We start from the raw sequence: 25,338 nt of genomic DNA on the forward strand, positions 1-25,338 counted from the left end.
TCTACAAGGAAAGGAGAAGTACTGACCAGCCAAAAAAAAAAAAAAAAGGAAAGAGAAACTTCCCAAACATGATTAGAAAACCAGGCACAATTAGGTGTTTGAGTGCTAAACGAAATCAAACAAATATAGTCATAATTTTCCTAAGCTGGTACCATGTTAAGGATGGGGAGTAGCAAAGAAAAGAAGAAATTACCAATTTCTTGAAATAAAATAATGAAATAAAAATGATTTTTTTCTTTTTTATTTATATATATATATAATACATATATATATATAATACATATATATGTATATATTTTAATTTTATTTTTGAAATCTACATCCAAATTAGTTAGCATATAGTGCAACAATGATTTCAGGAATAGATTCCTTAATGCCCCTTACCCATTTAGCCCATCCCCCCTCCCACTTTTTTCTTTTTTTAAATGTTTTATTGTTTATTCTTGACAGAGACAGAGTATGAGTGGGGGAGGGGCAGCGAGAGGGAGACACAGAATCCGAATCAGGCTCCAGGCTCTGAGCTGTCAGCCAAGAGCCTGACGCGGGGCTCGAACTCACAAGCTGTTAGATCATGACCTGAGCCGAAGTCAGATGCTTAACTGACTGAGCCGCCCAGGCACCCTGAAATAAAAATGATTTTCAAAGATACTTTATAAGTCATGCAAGAAAGTTTGATAGCAACACTTTATCTAATATACTGAATTCACCTGATTCACGAATGGCCCCAAAATGGCAAAATTTTGGGTCACTTCAGATTGACTAGCTACAATTACCTCCAAAAAAAAGGGAAAACTTATGGCTTCTGTGGATATTCAAAAGAATATGCCATAGGCTTTCAAGATGATTCCAGAACTGGAATCCACCCAATGGAATCGTAACTGAATTAAGTGTACAACTTCCCAAGGTTACCATAGTAGGTCAAAGGGAACAACGCTTCTTATTTGGATGCATAACATCCAATGTCTTGACAAAAGATCAAAACACAAAACACTCCAATTCCACCTTGTTCTTGAACTAAAAGGCTTATAAATTCTACTTACAAAATAAAAGTAATAAATAATTAAAATTACTCTTTAATATGGAGAGTACAATAAACAAGTATCAAAGAAATTAAGAAAGAGTCCACATTGCAGAGCACTTGAGAGACTCACATGGGTCTACCATATGGTCCAACTAAACACAGAAGAGCTTTGAAACTGAAAAGTGTCTCTATCTTCCTTCCTCCTGCAAGTCCTAGAAAGAACTCAATGCTAACGACAGGCCTCTTCCTCAAATCTTGTCACATATCTCATGGATGATATTTTATTGTGTACTCGAAAAGGGGCATTACATTCTTTAATGGTCCATGAGAGTTGGAAGGATGCTTCCTCACAGATTTCAAAGCAGCTGCTGTACACAGCTCATCCAATGATACTTTCAACGACTGCTTTTCTCGTAGAAGTAAATGGTCAGGTACATTGGGTATAATATCGAATCTCAGAAACCTTTGAGTTTCTGGACACACTATAGCTTTGCTTACTTATCCTTCAGGTCTGAGCTTTAGCATCTTTCTCTGTAATACTTTCCCAAAGGCTCCAAAGTTTAGGTTAACTGTGTTTCCTATACATAAAGTATCCAGTACCTTTATCACTGGATGAGGTATCACGCTGCTTATTCTCTGCCTCCTCCTTTAAGGTAGAGATTGTAGTCTTTGTATCATGGACTCCGCAGCCCCAGCACAAGTAGGTACCCTGCAAATACTTGTTGAATAAATGCATGAATAGTTCTTTATGAAAGTTAAACTCATGCTCATTCCCACGATCTTTTTTCCTTCTTATTTAGATACAAAGAGCATAGCAAGGATTTTAAAAACAGGCATTTAATTCACTTCTTCAGATGGACTTCTCCCACAGATGACTGTGACATTCACATTAATTTCAAGTCAATATCATCTTTTCGGGATATGGCCAGAGGATAACAGGCCACCCTATATTTTTAGTGACAAAAACAAGACATATGCTCAATCGATACTGTATGGTAGCTCCCACGGTGAGTCCACTCTGAGTCAGTAGGGCTTGACAGCCAGCACTAAATCTTTCCATGGGGTTCAGTTTCACTTGGCCTCCCCTAGCCCCAGGAGTTTTTATAACAGTACACATTTTCCACATGTAATTAAGTAATGGAGAGTGAGTTGTTATACATGACATTTAATTTTCAGTAGTGGGGGAAGGTATGACAAGAGCTCCAGGCAAGATCATTAATCTCCTTGGATCCCTGCACTGCCAAATACAGCAATTCATTCTTTCTTGTATTAATATAGCTCTCCTCCTGTACTTAAGTTATAGTGCTTGTGTAGAGGGGATAATGTCAAATAGGAAAACCCACAGAACTGAAATGTGTGGTACATAGTAAGAATTCGAGATTGTAAAATGCATCTGGACTATCCATTGTGGAATAATTTAGTATACCAGAGTCCCTGTGCATCATAGGCACAAGTACATGATTACCAGATTGTCCAAAATCTAATTTGGGGGGAAAAAGGGAGGGAAGAGTGATTATGTAAGTCATGTATACATAGCAGCAGCAACTTGCTAATGTCACTAATGACTCACAGGCCTCTTGTGAATTAAAGGTCAATTAGTATATGAATAAATACAAGTGTTAAAAGAATACGACAAGGACGTGATCACACAAATGTGTATCACTATAGACTAAAGGCCCTAGTTAATTAAAATGTTGCCTGCAGCATATTTTAACAGCTTTCTGTGATTACTGCTAATCATACTCTGAAATCTGTGGCTAGTTCCCATTTTTATCTCAATTGTCAATAAATTTGGAAAAAAGTTGCTGAGGCATACAAGCCAAAAATTTCTCTATAATGGAAATGCACAGAGAATCAATAATTTAAACTAAGGAAGGCAATATTACCAAATAGAAGCACTACCTATAAAGAAATACAATTTATAAGCATCAGTTTTTAAAGTAACATTATATAGCATAAGTTAGGCAGCTTAAAAGTATAATTGCACCTGTTGTGCTGAGGTGCTTTAAGTGCTAACTTCCTGAATCGATAGCAAATCAGTATTTAACTGCTTTAAGATTTGGTTCCCAAATAGGCACAACAAGGGTTCTCGTACCAATAGTGTAAAGGAGGTAACCTATAGACAGAGGTTGAAAAATGTGGGGCGCCTGGGTGGCTCAGTCAGTTAAGTGTCCGACTTCTGCTCAGGTCATGATCTTGCGGTTTGTGAGTTCGAGCCCCGCGTCGGGCTCTGTGCTGACAGCTCAGAGCCTGGAGCCTGCTTCGGATTCTGTGCCTCCCCCTCTCTCTGCCCCTCCCATGTTCATGCTCTGTCTCTGTCTCTCAGTAATAAATAAATGTTAAAAAAAGAAAAATGTATCTAATTGAGTGATGAACTAGATAATCAGCCTGAAGGAGAGAGGATAGGTTGAGCAGCATCTAAAATGCACAGGTTACCATATTTAAATAGGACACCAGTCCACCATTATACCCCCACTGGTGACATATGCAGTGGATGAGCAATAACATATATTTTTTTATTTCTTTAAGTGTTTTATATTCTGACACTGATATTATTCACCTCAGTAAAATCTATTATATTTTATTGACATGGGGATTAATTCACATTAATTAGATTTCTCTTTATACATTCTTTCATTAAATGGTACTCTTCTCCCTGTTAGAATATCAGGTCATCATTTCAAAGGAGGAGGAGTAGTGCCTGCCTGGCTCAGTTAGTGGAGCATGCAACTCTTAATGCTCTTGATGTCAGGGCCGTGAGTTCAAGTCCCACTAGGCGTCGAGCTACTTAAAAAAATAAAATAAAAAAGGGAGAATAAGGGGAGAAGCAGCAGCAGACACAGGACTAAAAGAGATGTTTTAGGCAGGCTGTGTCCTTGTCTCTTATCCTAACCTTTATCAGAAATGGTTTTATATAGGGGTGCCTGGGTGGCTTAGTTGGTTGGGTGTCCTACTCTTGATTTTGGCTCAGGACATGATCCCAGGGTTGTGGGAACAAGCCCCATGTTGGGCTCCACGTTGAGCATGGAGCCTGCTTAAGAATCTCTCTCCCTCCCTCCCTCCGTTCCTCTCTTCCACTCGTGCACACATTGTCCCCCCCACCAAAAAAAAAGTTTTATATAATGATAGCTATGTATATATATATATATATATATATATATATATATATATATAGTTATATAGCTATCTCTTCTAAGTGTTTTATCATTATGATGTTAATTAAAATTCTTAAATTGTGAATATGCTTCACTCGAAATAAATATTCCAGATTCTGGAATGATACAAAATATATATGAAGGAGTGGTTAATCTTTTCCTCCTCTTTCTTTATCCCTAACTTCTTTTTTTCCTCTTACTTCCTCCTCTTTTTCTGCCACCATCATCATCTTCATCACCATAGCAACAAACATTGCTGAGCCCATATTGCCAGGCAATTTATATATGTTAAGACATTAGAAAAATCTATAAGCCAGCTATATTATCTACATACTGCAGATCAGGAAACTGACCAAACTCATATACTTGGGGTATTCTAGAGCTGGGTTTCAAGCCCAGACCAAGTGAATCAGGGATTCCTCTTTTTATCACTTATAATTATCATTCACGCTTGCTTTAGGAAAGAATTCGTCACTTTAGGTAAGACCTCTCTGTTAGATGAATAGTTCCTTCTCTTATGGAAATGGCAGCATTAATTAATAAAATGTTGGCACACAAATTATCAAATACATACCTATTGACTCAAACAAAAGGTTGCCAGCAGTGCATACATCTGTCTTGATTCAATTTAAACTAATTTTCCTTTACAGTCTCAAAGTGGATAGGACAATAGATTATTCAGAATCACGCCTACATCTTTTTTCTCTCTATTCAGAAAGATAGAGACACTTGCCCCAACTTAGATTATTTGGGAAAGTACTGAAGAGAGGGACTTAAGTATGAGAAAGAAATTATTTTGTAAAATAATAAATTGATCTATATGTATCTTTCTGTTATCTTTAAATTCACAAAATCAGCCAAACTAACTTATATGATTGTTACCTTTGGAGAATAAGTAATCTGGAATTGCTTAGAGGCAGCTGCAAGGAAACTTAATAAAGCTTTTCGAATGTCGACAATGTGCTAGGCACTATAATTTAAGAAAGGTTCATAATTAGATTGCATGTTTTGAATGTACATTGATACTTCCAAATTGCTTAAAATCCCTTCCAGTAAATAAGTATTCCGTGACATCCTCAATCATGCTTACACCATTAATTCACTGAACAAACCATTTCTTTGATTCTGATCTCCTCTGAACAATCAAAATTGAAATCATCACACACTAAATTACCGGGGCTTTATTACTATGATTAGAATTCTCCTCAGCTTTCTCTTCTATCTTCTAAACAATTTCAAATCATGTAACCTTTCTTTTTTGAAAGAGGAGGATTCTATTTCCCAACTACTTAATTGCATTAGATGGTTTCCTTTGGATCCTATTCAATTATCTTTTTGCTCTCTCTAAAGTGGGATGACCCAGAATGGGTGATAAAAGCCCCACAGATGGTGAAGAGGTGATGGCGATGTTAATAACCATAATAGTTGCAGTGGTTGGTCAACATGTGCTGAGCACTAAGTGCAGACACCCGTGAGGGCTGTGTGTGCCTGCTTGTGGCATCCTCGCATGACTCTCTGCAAAGTGGTCAAGCCTACGTGGATGTCTGTCGATGGACACCTTCATCTCTGAGCGGCTGACCTTTCCTCAGGCCTGTTCATGTTTTCAGCCTCTAACTCCAATTTTGTAACCTCTGGCAACAGGAAGGGCAGAGAAACCCAAAAAGGAGACTGGTACCTCACATAAGACTTCAAGGTGAGTGAGCCAGAGGAAGGCTGGCGTAACACACAAAGACAGAAGAGAAGGAGAAAGGATTCGCCCTTCAGAAGCAAGACTAAAACCTGGAAACCCAGAAGTGCCGCTGAGTGGGAGAAAAGGGTACCAATGTATGATCTCTTCAGGAGCAAAACAGCAATAACACCCTGTGAGGCTGAAGTGATGGCATGGGAAGGAATATTTCAGTCACCTACATTAGTGTCCATATCTGGGAATAAAACTACCCCTTAATCCCAGTGGTCCCTAGGAATGCATAGCTCTTACAGACAAATAACTAGTAATAGTAGGAAGAGGAATAATGATCATCAATGTCATAGAATGCCATTTAACACTCTTTCAGTCTTTATGCGAGAAAGTGTTCAACATTTCAGATTTTTGACATGTCACAGTGAATGAGGTAGGTGCTTTATTATTCCCATTTTATAGAGGATACCTGAGGCCCAGAAGGAAAAGAAACAGAGTGACAGTTAACATACAGGGTTAGCTGCATCACTGAGTGATAATTCTGATTTATCAGTCATTTTGATCCAATAAAAGGAATCAAACATTCCATTGCTGATGAGGCAATAGTAAATACCACCAACGAGAATTCCCAGTTCTGACTTACTTATGCCAAAAGGACTCAGTCAGGTAGTACGCAGGATATGGGAAAATGTGGAACCCCAAACACACCACATGACTCTAGACACCAGAGTTCACATCTGCTCCCCTCGGGATTTCTCACCAGCATTTGATATATACATTTTTTAAGTTCAAAAAGAGAGACAGTGAGAGCATGAGTGTGGGTGGGGCAGAGAGAGAGAGAGAGAGAGAGAGAGAGAGAGAGAGAGCGAGCGAGCCCCAGGCAGGGTCCATGCTGTCAGCACAGAGCCTGATGTAGGACTCAATCTCATAAAATGTGAGATTATGACCTGAGTCAATATCAAGAGTTGGAGGCTTAACTGAGAGCTACCCAGGCACCCCACACCAGCACTCTTAATATGAAGCTCCTAAAATGTTTCTGGGTTCTGTTTTCCTGCGTATTCTTTGATGAAGACATTAATGAGTCAGCAAATGTACCACATGATGGTGAAAGGAGGAAGGGAAGTTAGAAGACTCTATTATATTTATAGAGCGGATAACCAGCTCCAGGAAAGGAAGAAAATTTAAAAACCAAAATACAAATACTAGCCTCAACTACCAGTTCTATCATATGAAATGTAAATAACAAGAAAGCCTCATAATTGAAACAATCCAAATGTTCCTTAAAGTGACAGTTAAAAAAGGACAATCTATTTTTAGGATATGGTGATTTTGTTAGACAAACCAAAGATAAAACATAGTCTTAGAAAATAATAACACCTCCAGAAGAAATCTTAGATTTTTTAAGAGATACTAATTTTAGAAAACCAGATGTATGCGTGTGTGTGCGTATCTTACCTGATGAAAACCAGCTTGACTTTTGATGGGGCAGTCTTAATAATGGCAGATGCATTTTGGTGGCTTCTTCCATACAGGATCTGATTGTTTATCTAATGGGGAAAAAATAAAATGCACTTGTAAAAATGCAATATGTTTGGTTTGTATAAAAATATACATGTATACATTTATACATTTATACAAATATATGTGTATATACTTGGAATTAAACAATGAAGTCCATTCATGTTTAAGTGGATCCATGTAGGGCTCTTTAATGCTAAAAAATCTTAACATTGTTTGTAGTATGGATTAAAATACTAATTCCAAATAGCTATTAAAATCCCTTAAATTCAGTTTTGAATGCAGTTAATAAAGAGCATATAGTCCTTGAACCTTTTGCTAAACTTCAAGAGAGCAGTAGTTGAGCTAAATGTAAAAACTTTATGACAGATATATTTCCTACAGCCTTTCCAGATTTCTAAAAAATGTAGAAAACAGACTAAACTGTGGTATTCACCAGACCTCTGGAGGGCCCATTAAACACGATTCTGTAAATGTGTCAAGGTTATTACATAGCATAAATTTTGTTACTCCAGAGGAGGTAAATATCTATCCCCATTTTAAATCAAATTTTAGATCAATTGTATGGAAACATTTTACTATACACAATCAATGAGCCATCTGCTCTTATCCAAGATATGGTGGAATTTCAACTTGATTGAGTTCGCCTAAATATGCTCTAAAAACATTGACATTCTAAATTTTTTTACTCCAGATTTTTCCAGCGATAAACTATGATGATAGTCATAATCAATCTTTTATTTCATCCAATTGATAATAGCTCACACAGTTTTGGCTTTTCTCCTTTGTCTCTTTAATAACTAGTTAATGATCTATACTGTCCCAATTTAACGGAGGCCTTGAAACTGTCTATTTAAGAGACAGTACAATATACTATATAAGGAATAGAAAATAGGGATTTCAGTTTTTTGTAATTAGCATTGGTCTGTCCTTGAGGCCTCTGAAATTTTGTGTTCGAAGACATACCTGGAAAAGGTTTTTGTCATAGCAGTTATAATGAGAAAGTGTATGGAAATGAACAGAGGAGGGAGCTGTCTGAAATGAAGCTCATCCATCATCTTGAAGTGGTAACGTGGGGATGTACATCAAAGTCTGTTGCAGAGACTAAACTGAAACTACCTTCTCACTATGTCCCTCATTCTATCAGCTTTTATTCTTCACCAAGATAACCTCCCAGAAACCCACTGATCTCCACACTATTTCTCTGTGCCTCAGTTTCCTCTTCTTTAAAAGGAATTTAAGCACTTGCTTCATAAAACTGTTGTGAGAATTACATGAGATAATGCCTTTAAATTTTATTTATAATCATCTTTTTTTAATGTTTACTTATTTATTTTGAGAGAGCACACACGCAAGTGAGAGGGGAGGGGCAGAGAGAGAGAGAGAGAGAGAGGCGGGGGGGAGAACCCCAAGCAGGCTCTGCGTTATCAGCGCATGAACTGTGAGATCATGACCTGAGCTGAAATCAAGAGCTGGACGCTTAACCGACTTCATTTATAATAATCTTAATACCAAAAATTATTTTGGGGGTGTTCAAAATTACTCATCTTTTCTGTTAAGGTTTTTATCTTTTTTAATAACATGTATTTAAAAATGTGTCCATCCTCTGTATGATACTATAATGATGGACACATACCATTATACATTTGTCCAATCCTACAGAATGTACACCACCAAGAGTGAACCCCAATGTAAACTATGGACTGGGAGATGATGATGTGTCAATGCAGGTACATCAACAATAACACATGTACCACTCTGGAGAGGGATGTCGGTAGTCTAAAAGGGACATATGGGAAATCTCTGTACCTTCCTCTCAATTTTGCTGTTCTAAAAAAATGTATATGTATATATGTGTGTGTATGTGTGTGTGTGTATTGAGGTGCCCACCGTTTAAATTATAGGTTTTCTCCTAATGTTTTCATAGTTTTATTTTTCTTATATTTACATTGTACTACCTAACTCATTATAAGGGGGAAAAAATGGTTAAGTCATGTAATGATAGAGTCATGTGAAAAAGAATAATGACATAGGAAATGTCCAACTGTGCTAACCTGGTTACAAAATAGTATGTCTGGGGGCGCCTGGGTGGCGCAGTCGGTTTAAGCATCCGACTTTAGCCAGGTCACGATCTCGCGCTCCGTGAGTTCGAGCCCCGCGTCAGGCTCTGGGCTGATGGCTCAGAGCCTGGAGCCTGCTTCCGATTCTGTGTCTCCCTCTCTCTCTGCCCCTCCCCCGTTCATGCTCGCTCTGTCTCTCTCTGTCCCAAAAATAAATAAACGTTGAAAAAAAAAAAACAAAAAAAAACACAAAATAGTATGTCTGCCATGATCACTTTTTTTTGCAAACCGTATTTCTCAATCTCTTCCATTTACAATGAACAACAAATACGGATCTTTTAAATCACAACTCAAAAATGAGATGACATGTGGAATATGCGTGACTCAAAGTCTGGCATTCAGGTAATTATTTGCGAATGTCTTCCCCACCGTGTCTGGCCTCTGCTTTCAGAAAGCAGACCTATCAAATCTTCCCGTCTTTGAATCCTGTGGCACTACATTTAAAAATGTTCTCTTGTCGCGCTTATGCCTCACCTGACACGGTCAAGCCAATCCTTGTCAGGTGATAAGCATCAGTGCAGACACCTGGCATTTACTGAACTGGGCAAAACTTGTTGAGGGCAGGAACCATGTCCTCCACTTGGTGTTTGCCAGCCTGCCAGGCGTAGCCTGGACACAGCGGTGCTCGGCAAGACATCCAAAATTGCAGAGCCCTGAATGCAAATGGCTCTTTCATTAATCAACTGCTACTATGCTTTCTCTGAGGTGGGCTCCAGTCTTCAAAGGGATTTTTTTTTTCTTTTTAAAGTCTTTTTTATTAGCAAAAGCTTGAACATACAGAAAATTGAGCTGTTTCATCTTTATGGATATGCCTGCTTTTTAGCTGTGATCTTCCACTTTGATAGGATAAAATGTATGGTACTGTTATTCTAAGAGGGAAAAATTACAGCCCAAATGAAGAAAGCAGGTCATTAATTTTAATTTATCTAAGAGTAAATCTACAGTTATGTCTTCATGGTGCTGTTTGTGAATATTCAGAGGCTCTGGCTGTAGAAAGGCGGAACTGCTTGCTTGCTGTGGATGTTTTTTTCCAGTGCCAACAACTGTGCCATTTACTGTTATGGTAGCTGCTCCTGCCAGTGTTTGGAGGCCTCTGGAGAAACTCGGTTCTGCAGTGCAAGACCAGGAACAGAATAAGAAACTCAACACAGAGTGAAACCTGATTTAACAGGATTATGTCAAAAAGGAAAATGCAGATCTCTGGCTTTAAAAATCTAAGACAAAGTCTCTCTTCTGACTTCAGAAATACGTTAGTAGCCTGTGAGTTCTAAGACAGGAAGGGCTCTTTTGTGTTTTCTTGGATCTTATTTAATATACAACAATTTCACTACTTAAATGAAAGGCACATACAGCTTCCAACTGCATAAGCAGTTTTTGTATTTCTTCATCACTAAAGGAAACACACGCCAGAGAAAATTCAGTAAGTAATTAGAAAGAATATGATGCATTTTATGCACAATTAACTTTAGACTGTCATTTATTCTATTTCTGAGAAGCTGCTGTTCTCTGAGGGCACTATTCTTTAAACAACAGATGTAGGGCATCTTCTAAGTATAGCACAGGCAAAAAAGAAAGCACTCTATACCTCCTGGAAGTCTTTCAGGTCAATTCTAATTAATAACAGCTATCATTTATCAAGTGCTTAGTCTGTACCAAACATTATCCTAAGCTCTTTAGGCACACTATCTCATTTAAATCTCAGAGCAACTGGGGTATTATGTACTTTCATCAGATGATGATAATCCTAAAGCACACCTAGAGGTCACATCTGTATGGTGCACATAAAAATCAGATGATTTTGAAAGTCATCTTTATAAAGATGTCTGTTAAATAAACTCTGAGTGGGAACAGGAGGATGTGGTGACCTACCATCGTAGGTCCTAGAGCTTTGAGATACAGAAGTCGGAATCAAAGCATCTTACCACAATGTACAGAGGAAATGCCTGAGAGTTGACTGCTAGGCTTTTCAAGTCTGAAATGCAATGTGGAGTCCCCTAAGACTGTACTTCTCTTCGTGCAAGCAAACTGCAACTTGAACAATATTATATACTTACTACCCTTTTTTTCATTGTACAGATACTGTATAGATTGATCACCATTTTAATTTTTTCTGACTCATGCCAAAGGAAGACAACTAAAATATTTCATTTTGGGGCAAATACTGCTCCCATTCTTTTAGAATATGAGTGATCATTCAGATTATCAAGAAGTTAGAAAAAATATTATCATTTCCTATTTACTTCCAGTAAACTGAGGGGGTAGAGAAGTGCCTTTCCCAAAGTTTCTCCTTTTGAAGGTGACTCAATGATACAGAAAAAGAGTAATAAATTATTTAGATATGTCCTTATTTTTGTTATTATTCTTACTGGTGGGAAGAACCGTCCTAAGTTCTGATTTAGTGTTCCCATTACACCTAAATTATCTTTTTATTATCTTAATAGCTGAGATCTATAACTCTTCCACTCAAGAATAACCATATATCCTACTTCTGGGACAGTCCAGTTTATGCATGTTGAGTGACACTCGTAACGATCCTCCACATCTTTTCTGAGCTTCTGTGAGGTGGCCATATTCTGCCACATGGATGAAGGAGCAGGAAAAGCCATCACTTCCTGAGGTCCCCAGGCAACCCAATCTCCAGGTTCTGGGACGGACACCCATACTATTGCAATACGTTCTCCCCTTTTTGGTTAAATCACCTTGAACTAATTTCTGTTCTTTCCCATCAAAAAAGTCTCCACCAATACAGTATCTGGGGCCCCTATTTCTAAATACTAATTTATACATTCAAGTGATATACCTCTTTTTATCTCCTAGTCTTATGCTCTCTCAGACACATAGTAATTTATCCTGGCATTCAAAAAGAAAAGAAAGTAGACAAAGGAAAAAGGCTTTCTGACCCAAGGAGATTTCTATGCTCTTGAGTTACAATTCTGATTTTCTTATCTGTTTGGCTTCCTCTTCTGAATACTGACAAAAAGGGCTTTCTGAGACCTCCACATGGTCAGTAACTTCGATCTCAAGCTCAGGGGGTCCTGGTCCCAGAAAGACACTGATATTTTATCATGGGTAAATTAACTCATCTTTTCCTAAATTCTTAATTTCTAGTTCAATGAGAACAGGGGCAAATGATAGCAGCCCTAGATACTGAAGACAATAGCCTTAAATAAGAAACATCTGTTTTTATAAAACTCAGAAGTCATATTATAACGGGGTTTCAATGGGATTTATATTTCCCTTCATAAATTGGTTTCTGCTACTGCAGTGGAGAAGGAAAAAAAAAACCCAGAAAGCACTCTTTTGAGGTAAACTCTCTATATTTTGGTATCAAAGATTGGATATTTAATTGCATTATTTTACAGTTTGTAGAAGAAGTCGAATTAGGGTTAATACAGCAAGATTCAGCAAAAGTAAATGAATGTAAATCCTTTTGTTATACTATGTAAACTTTCACTTAAGAGGTCTTTAATGAGATTTATTTTACTAAAATTAATTATTCAAAAATATCACTCAATTTTCCATAGTTCAACTGAACATGAATATAAATTTATGCTGGAGAGCAACTCAATTAAATCTATTCAAAAAACTTACCAAATTGGAAGTCAAAGTTAATTAACTTAAGCTGGGATTAAAGATATTAATTATAAAAAACTAAAATTTAGTTCAAGCAACAGATTTGCCTGAGGTTTGAATATCATGTTATAATATAATACCCAACAACACCACCTTTGCCCATACTTTTATTGAAGTAGAGGGATTTATTCTGAACAGTTGAAAAATTATTATTAAAAAACTGAGCTAGGAGCTTCTGTGCATCCCAAAGAGGAATTGGGGCCTGGTGTCCCCTCCTTGCCCTGGTCCAGGCCCCGCCCCACCCCACCTTATTTCTCCTGGTTGAGATGGGCTCAGCCAAGAGCTCCCCGGTCATTCTGGCTTGGTTTCCACAGCACAACAAGCTTCTGGCCCGAGTATCGGACCCGCGTTCACCTAGTGCCGTCATCCTGCGCACTCCCATCCAGATGGAGAGTTCTCTACAGCCAACCCTACCAGCAGGAGAGCAGTTGGAGGGTCCTAATGAGGCCCAAGACTCAGATCCCCGCTCTCCTACCCTTGGCATTGCATGGACACCTATGAAGACTGGCAGTGGAGACCCCCAAGCCCACTGGTGAAACAGCTGAACGAAGTCTTTGAGACAGAAGCCTCCAAATCGAATCTTCCCCCAGAGCCTGTTCTGCCCCTAGAGGCAACTTCACCTTCTGAATTGGACTTGCCTCTGGCCACCCAGTTTTCCCTTGAGGACCGGATGCCACTCTGGAGCCAGACTGAGCTCCCCTCAAGCAGGTGTCCTCCAAGGAGGAAGCAGGACAGCCCTCACAACCCCCCATGGCCTGCCAGGGTTCAGACAAGCCCTTAAGAGACCCTGAGACTCCCTGATCTTCAGGTTCTAAGCACAATAGACAGAAAGGAAATGGCAAGGTACTAGGGAGATCTCCCCTCACCATCCTACAGGATGACAACTCCCCCAGAACTCTGACACCACGACAGGGTAAGCGGCCTCCTCCCCTCAGTGAAAATGCTAGAGCACTAAAGGAAGGGGCCATTCTGAGAACTGGACGACTTCTGGAAACCGGAGGCCGAGTGTGGGAGCAGGGCCAGGACCAGGACAAGGAAAATCAGCACTTTCCAAACTTGGTGGAGAACTAGGCCGTGTGTGGCCCCAGCGCCGGGTTCACCAGGGGCCTGGTGATGTTGTGTCCTCACAGCCCTTCTTTCCCTGGGAGACAGGAAAGGCTCGTTGTCTTCAGCTCCCCCTAAACTACCAACTCGAGGACTGAGCACTTTCTTAGCCTTTATTTGTGTCTCGTGTGTTTCTTGTATATTAAAGAAAGTGATTAAAAAAAAACCAAAACACGGAGCTAGAGTTCAGGTAACTGGAACTCCTGATAATGAAAAAACTGACTCCTTCTCCCTACTTTACTTTTAAATATACTCTATTGCTTATATTTCATGACACTGGAATCTATAGGTTAACTTTTTCCTTTAATAAACTCTTTTACTGAGTATAACACACATGTAGGAAAAAACAGTAAGTATAATTGATGAGACTTTTTATAGGTTAATTTTTAATCTAATAATTTCACTGCTAAAAGTTTATCCTAAAAAGATTAAAAATCTGGGAGTCAAAATGTCTATGATGGCTATACTTATAATAGAGAAAAAAATGAAAAAACTATACACTCATCAACAAAAGTTTTATTATATTTTCTATCGTTACGTTGATAAATGGAAAACTGTGTCATTAAAAGGAAGTGAAGAAGGATGGCACAGACCTAGATCCACTGCCATAAGAAGATAAAATTGGGGGCACCTGGGTGGCTCAGTCGGTTAAACATCTGACTCTTGATAATCGGCTCAGGTCATGATCCTGCGGTTATGAGATTGAGTCCCGAGTCAGCTCCACAATGAGTGTGGAGTCTGACATTCTCTCTCTCCCTCTCTCTCTCTGCCCCTTCTCTGCTTTTGCTCTCTCTCTCTCTCAAAATAAATACATATTTTAAAAAAGATAAAATTACTGAGTGAAAAAAGTAAATGACAAAATACGTTATCTATCACATTATTTTCATTTATGTAAAAGTTCTGAGTCTAAAAAAAGCTCCATGAGTATATACTAAATGTCAACAATGATGATATCTCTGATTGGTGGGATTTGAGGTGATTTCCTGTTTGTTTCTGTATATTGATATTTTATTACTACTTTGTAATAATACCATTTAATAAATGCTTACAACACACAAGGCACATGCATATACACACATCTTAAATACATTATTTCACTTAAGTCTCACACAAATCAGTAGAGGAATACATTATCATCTAATTATACAGATGGAGAAAGTGAAGTATATTAAGTTTAAGGAATTTAACCAATATAACAGATCTATAGCCAGTAATTATAGCCAAATCTGTTTGAGTCCAAAAGCCTGTCTTGTTAACCTAAGTAACTCATTTTTAATCCTGTGAAATTTTAAATCCAATTAATAGGGCCTCATAAATAGAAACGCCAGACCAAGAAATATTCCAATAAAAGTATATTAGATATATGTTATATCCATCCATTTACTCATTTATTCAACTGTCGTAGTGTAAGTGATGAGGATAGAGGAATTTTCATTGCCATCATTACCACAGCTATTGAGTACCAGCTTTGTTCCAGGTACCAGATCCTCTGAAAATTACTTTATAGGAATTATTTTATTCAGTCAGATATGGTCCCTGCACCCGAGCAGCTGGTACTCCGGTAAGTTAACAGTCTTGGAAACAAAAACCTGCAATTGGCTTTGGCATAATGAATGTAGGCATAAAGCAAGAAGTGACTGTCTCTTCTTGGAGATGGGTGGGTTGGTCTTGAGCAGACAGAAACCTAGCAGGCACAGGGGGAAGTGAGCAGCAGGAAGAGCACCAGGGCCAGGGAAAAAACTGCAGGTCTTAGTTTCTAGGAAACACAGGTACTTTAGTATAGCTTTTGGGGTAGGGGTGTTATAGAAGTAAACAGGTCCTGTTCAAAGACGACCTTGTAGAATACTTTCCCTTTCCAAAAATTTTGGGCACTAGCCTCCATGAAGAATGATCCTCACTTTCCAAACCACCATTTCAGGTTTGCACATGGGAGAAGGAAAGAGAGAGGTACCAAGGCTAGCGATGGAACAGGGAAAGTGACGGAAACTCACATGAAAACAATTTCACTGTAATGAAAAAGTATTTCTGAAGAAAACTGTCACATTAATTTTTTTCTCAAAAAGACAAAAAATACACATCAAGCTCCAATAATTTAATACTTTGGGTAAAGGAGCAGGTTTTAAGGACTCAGTTTAATGATGCAGTGCTGAAATGAGGTAGGCAACTTCACTGTAATCTATTTCTTGTGAAGTACAATGTTCCCAAAGGAATACAGCCATTTAAAAGGCTTATGCATGAGATTTATTTTCTCTCAAACAAATCTAATGAAACTGGAACACCTTCTAAAGGCAAAGTAATAGTAATACGTAGCTCACATCTCCCTAAATTTGATATATTCAGAAAACAGCATGTTCTTTTGTTTTTTAAAGCTTATTTATTTTGAGAAAGAGCGCAAGTCAGGGAGAGGCAGAGAGAATCACAAGCAGGCTCCGCACTGCCAGCACACAGTCCGATGTGGGGCTTGAACCCACGAACTGTGAGATCATGACCTGAGCTGAAGTTGGAAGCTCAACTGACTGAGCCACTCAGCTGTCCCAAAACAGGTTGTTCTTTTGAATCCTAAACCTTGAAAATTCTGAAAAATATTGACTTCAAGGAAGTGAGCAGAGAAATATGTTTATGTGCTGCTCTGATTTTCAGTGTTTCTGTGGAAGTTGCCCCAATTGCTACAGGTTGGTTCACTTGACCAAAATAGGAAGGAATATGTAAATGGAGGCAGAAGTATAATCTCTCTCTTAACAGCTCATTAATATTGCAAAGGAATCGTGTTTCCCTAGGAGGCTGAGGCATTACAACCTACCTGCATTAGTGGTGTTGTTAGTCACAGAAGCAAACAGACTCAGGTGACCACTGACCTAGAATTCCTTCTTCCAAGAATTGGTACACGCTACGAATCAAGACTAGAAATGCTCAGCTTAACGTTTGCTTCTTTCATATGATGATCTACTTAGAGCTCTACTCCAATTCCCTCTGTTTTTAGACTTTTTCTCTTTTGCCTTCAAAATATTTTCCTAGACGCTCCCACAGATGTAGCCACAAACCCAGTGAATCATCAAAGGACTTCATCGAAGTTCCTAACTCCCCTCCTCCCAACTCCAGCTTCTCTTTTAAAAACATTTTTTATTTTTGACACAAATCTTGTCAGTGAACCAGTCCTATAGCCTATAGAGTCAGGATTAGATCATGTGTATTTGATAGCTTTGAAAGCATATTTCACAGACAGTCTGGCACTGTCACACTGCTCTGCATGACAGGTCGGCAAGGCAGATGCTCCGGTATTTCTGTAACAAGGACACTGAGACTCAAACTCAGGGACTTGTATAGGGTTCTAGGTAAGACACCTGCAGAACCAGAATCCAAGCTTGCATGTCCTGATCCCAGAGCCTCTTTCCAGCAGGTCTGAGGCTGGAATGGGTGGCATGCTATGGGACTCCTGCTACTTTGCTAAAGACTCGTCCTAATCACCCATAGCCCAACTACCTTCCTCCCTCTTCAAAATAATTTCCCAGCACCCAGTTCTCATTCTAAAGTGGTGAAGGCAGATAAAAATCCAAGTGTTGACTTTAAAAACTGCCTCACCAGAGTATAGTCCTATTCTTTCGGTCACTTCCTCATGTGTATATGTATGATATATAAGTAAATAATTTTTATTCAATTTAAAAAACTGTATCTGGGGCACCTGGGTGGCTCAGTTGGTTAAGCGGCCGACTTCAGCTCGGGTCATGACCTCACGGTTCGTGAGTTCGAGCACCGCGTCGGGCTCTGTGCTGACAGCTCAGAGCCTGGAGCCTACTTCAGATTCTATGTCTCCCTCTCTCTGCCCCTCCCCCACTAGCACTCTCTCTGTCTCTCTCTCAAAAGTAAATAAACAACAACAAAAAAATCTTTAAAAAAAAACCCCTGCATCTGGCAGGTTGGCTATGGTCTGATTACATCTAGTGTTTGCTAGATTTGGCGGGTGGGAAACAACTTCTTTTACAAGCTGTTAGAGGAGCAGAAATTTTGTGTAACACCGAAGAAAGATAATTTGATATTTTCTATGCCACATATTCAAACAATTGCACAAAGACATATACAGCAGTATGTTATAGTATTATTTGTACTGACATCTAAATAATATATATCATAAATGACATATCATTCAGTAAAAAAGGTATGCGAATTATGATCCTGTTTGTGTACATTAATTAACTTTAAAATCTGTTTGCACAATGTATGTGACTGTGCATGAGATCAAGAGGAAAGATGATAAGTTGACAGGGGTTACTTCTAGAGGAGTAGTATTACAAAGGTAAAAGAGGGAAGATTATTACTTTTACCTAAACCATTATAATTTTTTATGATTACACGTTATTTTAAAAACATATAAAAAAGCATAATCTGTAAGTTAGAAAGACAAAAGTAGCAATAAGAAGTAACACCTTTATGACAACTTAGTATGTTAGGGAATCAATTAGAATTAAAATCTATTTGCTAACCTAATACTTTTGAGTCATAGCCAGAAACATAAGTAAGGATGGGAAATAAAATTTAGAGTCAAAATAATTTTAAATTATATTTAAATATTGTGCAAAACTTTGAGCCTTCAGCTCAAAAATCACCTTATTTTCCTGCCCTAATTTTTCCAGTCACAGCCCCTATTCTCTTGGCATTTAAAAGGGACAGTATGGAGACAGAGACTCAAGTTGAAGGGCAGGAAGTACTACGGACCATTTCCCTTTGCTTTTTGTGGATTCCAGGGCACATCTTATGTCCTTCTATGACAGGAGCAAAAATTCATATCTAGACTCCTAATAAGATTTGTTATATACTGACTAGTTAAAAGTACACCTAGGCTCCACCTTTGGAGGTTATCCTCTAAGAGGATGGGGTGAAGGGTTGTTATTTAGGCAAACCTTTCCTATGAGTCTGATACACAAACTTGGTTGAGAGCAACTTTGTTTGTTGCTTGGTTGAGAGCTAAAGAGATTTGTTTGGTAAACATTTTTGAGAAAGGATTTGCAGTTTCACGTTCCCCAGAATAGAGATCAGAAATTCATTAGGCTAAATTAATATGCTGATGTTTGAGGAGCAAACATTTAGATCACAGATTCAGACAACATTAAGTCTGAAAGATTTGTTTTTAATTTATTGAGAGAGAGAGACAGAGAGAGAGTGCACACGCCTGTACAAGGAAGAGGAGGGACAGAGGGAGAGGGAAGGAGAGAATCCCAAGCAGGCTCCTCACTGATGCAGGGCTTGATTCCATAAACTGTGAGATCATGACCTGAGCTGAAATCAAGAGTTGGATGCTCAACCGAGAGAGCCACTCAGGAGCCCCAAGTTTGAAAGATTTTTAAAGGTATTATTGACCTTTCTTCTATCTTACAGTTAAGAGATGGCAACAGAGATTAAAGGATTTATCTGAGAAAAACAGTTAGTTAAAAATAGAACTGGTATTACAAGCCACCTCTCTTATAAAAATAGTACTGTTAACAAATAATAGCTAGTATACTTGTTTTTCCATTCTGTCGTCTTCACCTTTGAATTTCAAGTCAATTACCTAAAGTTAAGAAGCATTTAAACAATGTATATAAAGAAGAGATATCTGATTTTATTTAGGGCAGTAAGAAAAATAATGTCATGAACTTATGCTAAAACAATTGGGCTAGGTCTTTAAAACGTCTATGCAAGTATACTGAATAAAATACATGGGCAAAAGAATGGAATGATGGAAATACTCATCTGTATTGAGGACTTATTTAAGTAGTTCAATATAGCTGGATCAGAACAGTGAAGCAGTGGCAGAAGCTGGAAAGGAAGGTTAAAGATATCTCCTGAGGGGTGCCTGGGTGGCTCAGTCAGTTAAGTGTCCGACTTCAGCTCAGGTCATGATCTCACAGTTTGTGAGTCCAAGCCCCGTGTCGGGCTCTGTGCTGACAGCTTAGAGCTTGGAGCCTGCTTCGGATTGTCTCCCTCTCTCCCTGCCCCTCCCCTACTCATGTGTTCGCTCAGACGTGGACGGACTCTCTCAAAAATAAATAAACATTATTAAAAAAACATAAAAAAGAACATTAAAAAAAAAAGAGACAGGGTGTGCATGGGGCAGGGGCAGGGGCAGGGGCAGAGACAGAGAGAGACACAGAGTCTGAAGCAGGCTCCAGGTTCCTAGCTGTCAGCACAGAACCTGACGTGGGGCTCGAACTCATGAACCATGAGATCATGACCTGAGCTGAAGTTGAATGCTTAACTGACTGAGCCACCCAGGCATCCCCCACCCCTCCACCCGCCAAAAACAAAGATATCTCTTGAATGATTTTGAATATTATGATAAAGAGTTTGAACAATGCCATTAGTCAGTGTCTTTTTGTGTGATAACTTAAATTTCATTTAAAAACATATATAGATAACCTAAGCAGGTGCATACAAAGCATTTGACAAAATATAATGTCAAATTGTAATTTAAATGGAAAACCCTCTTATCAAATTAGAAATGGAAAGGAATTTCCTTGGCTTATGAAAAACCTACATACAGCTAAGGTCTTATTTAATCATCCGACACCAAATGGCTTCTGAGACTAGGGGCACAAAAGAGAGAGAGAACAGAAGGTGAGAGAAGGAAGGAGGATAAAGGTCATAATGATTGAAAAGGAAGAAATAAACTCCCTATACATGGATGAATGATCAGTTACCTCCAGAGAATGCTAAGGACTCAACAAAAAAACTACTAGAAGTAAAAAGTTAGGTTAGCATGATTATAGGATACAAGGTCAATATACAAATACATGAAAATCAATTGTATTTCTACATGCTAGCAACAAAAAAGAATGAAAAGATAAAAATTCCACTTATAAGAGCACTGAATACAAAATACATAGGAATACACTTACCTGAAAATGCAAAAGTTCTACACTGCAAACTATGAAACACTTCAGGAAAATTATTAAATGGGAATATCACATTCATAATTTGGAGGACTCCATATTGTCAAGAAGTTTAGCCTCCCTAAATTAAACTATAGATTCAATACAATCTCAATCAAAATCCCAGCTGACTTTGTTAAAAAATTAATAATTTACAAGTTGGTTTTAAGATTCATATGGAAACTCAAAGGAGCTAGAAGAGCCAAAACAACTTTCAAAAAATAACAAAATGAGGACTTGGTGCTACCTTAATTCAAGACTTGCTGTAAAGATATGGTAATCAAGGCAGCGTGATGGGCAGATTAATAGAAGAGGACTGAGAGTCCAAAAATAGACACATAGTTATATGGTAATTTCATATTTGACAAAGCGCAAAGGAAGTCAATAGGGGAAAAAAGTCTTTTCGCAAATGGTGCTTGAACGAGTAGGTACTCACACGGAAAAAATAAACCTCAAATCCTATCTCACACCACACATAAAAATTAATTCAAGATGGATCACAGAACTAAACATAAAAGCTAAAACCATAAAGTTTTTAGAAGAAAATATAGAAAAAATTACTTGCGATTATTGGAGGTAGGCCAAGATTCTTAGGGCAGTAACTATAAAAGAAAAGAATCTATCTGAAGGGCTGCTAAACAAGAAAAGTGTTCAACATCATCAGTCAACAAGAAAATGTAGGGGCGCCTGAGGGGCTCAGCCCATTGTGTGTCAACTCTTGATTTCGGCTTTGGTCATGATCTCACAGTTTGTGAGTTCAAGCCCCACATCAAACTCCACACTCATGGCGCAGAGCCTGCTAGGGATTCTCTCTCTCTCTCTGTCTGTCTCTGTCTCTCTACCGCTTATACGTGTACTCTCTCTCAAAATACATAAATGAACTTTAAAAAAGAAAAAGGAAATTAAAGTCACACTGACCAGAGGAGCTAAGGTTGTAGAACAACCAGAATGCTCACACACTGCTGGTGAGAATGTTTAATGGCCCAGTTACTTGGACAAAAGGTGTGGCGGATTCTTTGAAGTTAAGCACACAACCACTCTGTGTCCCGCTCATTTACCATTAATATTTATCCAAGAAAAAGGAAAACAGTTGTCCTCAGGAAGACCTGTCACACAAATGTTTCTTTCCAGAGTCACTGCTGCAAAAAATCCAAAAGTCCATCTACAGGTAAACTGAGAAATTGTGGTAGTTATACAATGGAATATCATTCAGCCACAAAAAGGAACAAACTACTAATATATGCAACAGCACAGATGAATCATAAGCGAAATCAAAGAAGCTGGACACAAAAGAGTGCATACTGTATAATTCCATATATGTGAAGTTCTAGAATAGGAAAAACCCATGAAAGGAAAACAAAACCAAACATCAATGCAGTGTTTGCCTCCCAGGATGGGAATGAAAGATTCCAGAGGGAAAGTACATGAGAACAATTTCTGGGGAGACAAAAATGATACATATTTGGATTATTCAGGGGTATATAATTGTCAAAATTAGAGACTATCTGTGCATTTCTTTTTCTGTAAATTTTATCCCTCCCTTTCAACTATAAAAATAATTGCATAGGTGTGGACATATGGAGGTACAGGTGATACAGAAATGACAGTGTTGATAATTGGTGAACCGTGTGATAGCTCTACAGAAGGCTTTCATTACATAATTCTGCTTACTTTATAGATGCTAAGAGTTTTTTTAAAAGGAGGAAAACCACATATGGGTATACTTTCCAGGTAAGGTTTTCCCAATAGAATACCTTCTGATTTTCAGTACTCAAAGTTCATAGGGCCTGCATATACTCTCAATAAAGTATTTTTCAGTAAATGTTTACATAGGAAACTTTTGTATCTACATCCCCAATACAGAGCAAAACATTTTAAATGAGATGCTGTGAGGGAACAGTCTCTGGGCATATTCCTAATGCAGAATCGGAGAGCGGTGTTTGGAACCATACTCACTAGCAGCAAGAAGGATGTGCAGTTTGAATGCTGCTGTAGTGAACTGGAAGCCGTGTTATTGTACACAATGCAACTGTGTTAGCAATCATACTGTTGGGTGACAGTCCACACTTCATATCCTAACATGACTGTGTTATTTACATGCACTTTTTTTTTAATTGCGTTTCAGTAACATTTTAGAAAATTGGCGGGAGGAGGAGTTGGGGTTCATGTGTAATGAATGCATCAACTTTCCTGACTTAAAATAATGAGAAATATGGGGCGCCTGGGTAGCTCAGTTGGTTAAGCATCTGCCTTTGGCTCAGGTCATGATCTCATGGTTCGTGAGTTCCAGCCCCGCATCAGGCTTTGTGCTGACAGCCCAGCCTGGAGTCTGCTTGGGATTCTGTGTCTCCCTTTCTCTCTGCCCCTCCCCTGTCCCTGTCTGTCTGTCTCTCTCTCTCTCTCTCTCTCTCTCTCTCTCTCTGAAAAACAAATAAACACTAAAAGTTTTTTTTTCTAAATAATGAGAAATAGGCTGATGGCTACTCTTTGGAGCAGAACATCTGATTCTCAGGTTGGATTACTGATTTTAGGCCTACTCCTTAAAAACTATAATTAAAACATATACAACCACATTTTTGACAAGTTTAAGCAGCTGTCTGATATCGTTAGGAAGTCAAACCCGGAATAAGAATTTCATTAACACTTTTCTTTCAGGCTTCATGCCTCAAGACTTCATAGCGACTACAAGAAATTTCCATTGTGCAAATGGAGCAAAATACAGGCATAAGTTATATGCTGAGGTTGATATAAGGAGACCCTTGGCCATAATCTAAGAGTATATCTTTCTAGACTGCATTTCAGTATGGTCATTATGATGGCAATGAATAGGACTGGAAGGAGGTAGAGAAGAAACTGGAAAAAGCAGGGAACAGGGACCTGGAGAATTACCCCAACAAGTCATGTAAGAGCTGAGGGGAAACTGCAGAAAGAAGAGTCTTGAGACATACTGCTAAAGACCAATTATTCATTTCAAATGGCAACTTTCTCCCCAGCATACGTTCCCTTCCCTGTTTTTTTATATTCTTTTCACAGTAATCTAAGTTTCTTTGATTATCCTCACATTTTTACTTTCTGCTTCCATGGCACTTTCTCTTTCACAGCACTTTATCTCTGATTTTAAGATAATGCGGTTCACTGTAGAAATCTCACATAAAGCTTTTGTACAGTGATAATGAGGACTGCAATAATAAAAATTAAATGATTGTCATTCCTCTCAAAGATCAGTAAGAACATAGACTTTTAGCCCAAATATTTCAGCAGTATAAAGACAATGAAGTGTGACTAAATAATTAAAACTCTTCCCCCAACAAGCCAGAGACAGAAACTAAAAGGGCAGAGATAAAGTTCTAAGACTTCATGCAAGAAATACAGAGAAAAATGAGGCCACCCAATATGAGCTAGGTCTTACATAATATTTCCTGCAGCCTGAAAATAAAACCTTACCTTTACAATGGTTTTGAGGGGGAAAGCTCTTAAATTATGAAGTTCAGAGAAGCTCTCAAATTGGACAAGAATAACCTCAAAACCAGATTACTTTTCTTCTTTGATTTTTGAGAGATGGCTGTAATTTCACTGACTGCATTCTTCTATTGAATTCAAAGTGGCATTCAATTTTAAGAAGATAAAAAGAGTAACATGGTATTGCATTGTGAGAGACTATTTCAGATATTTTGAACTGGCACCAGAATAACTGCATTAATCTAATCTACCCAAACTACAAAATGATGAGAAATTTACTTACCACTTTTTTAAGTAGGCTTTTTGCCCAACGTGGGGCTCAAACTCATGACCTTGAGATCAAGAGTCGCACACTCTACTGACTGAGCCAGCCAAGAGTCCCCACTTGTTACTTTTTAGAATCATGATTAATCCACAATGACATAACGTAAGAACTTTAGAGTCAGAAAAAGTTAGTGTTTGCCTGTTGACTCTACCCCTTCAGATCTCAGTTTCCTTATCTGTAAAATGGGGATTAAAATAACACCTTTCATCGGTTTGTTATAAAAGTTAGGATAATGCACATAAAGTATTTAGCACTGACTTGAAAACCGTAAGTATTCGATGTGAACTCAATTGCTAATACCGCTTTCCTACCCCAAATGTTCTCTTAATGAGTACATCTTTTTGTAACTCATATTGGATATCATACAATAGATAACTTGGGAAAGATGACTTAACGAGACACAGACAGCTATTGATTATATGC

The 25,338-nt window shown here is 38.3% G+C and overlaps 1 protein-coding gene and 1 pseudogene across 1 annotated transcript in view; one reads left to right on the forward strand and one right to left on the reverse strand.

Annotated features, from left to right (window-relative positions):
* The window catches only part of PATJ (PATJ crumbs cell polarity complex component), a 368,066-nt gene that overhangs the window by 116,939 nt on the left and 225,789 nt on the right, over positions 1 to 25,338 (reverse strand). Inside the window, exon 29 of the mRNA XM_047084721.1 lies at positions 7,310 to 7,401. Within this exon, the coding sequence (XP_046940677.1) occupies positions 7,310 to 7,401 (92 nt within the window). The remainder of the gene's footprint in view (positions 1 to 7,309; positions 7,402 to 25,338) is intronic.
* On the forward strand, positions 13,392 to 14,196 carry LOC124515713 (cell division cycle-associated protein 3-like; annotated as a pseudogene).

The sequence above is a fragment of the Lynx rufus genome, unplaced genomic scaffold, assembly GCF_022079265.1.
Source record: "Lynx rufus isolate CCGP_SWC_20201006 ecotype Redwood Valley unplaced genomic scaffold, mLynRuf1.p SCAF_2, whole genome shotgun sequence".
NCBI classification, from domain to species: Eukaryota; Metazoa; Chordata; class Mammalia; order Carnivora; family Felidae; genus Lynx; species Lynx rufus.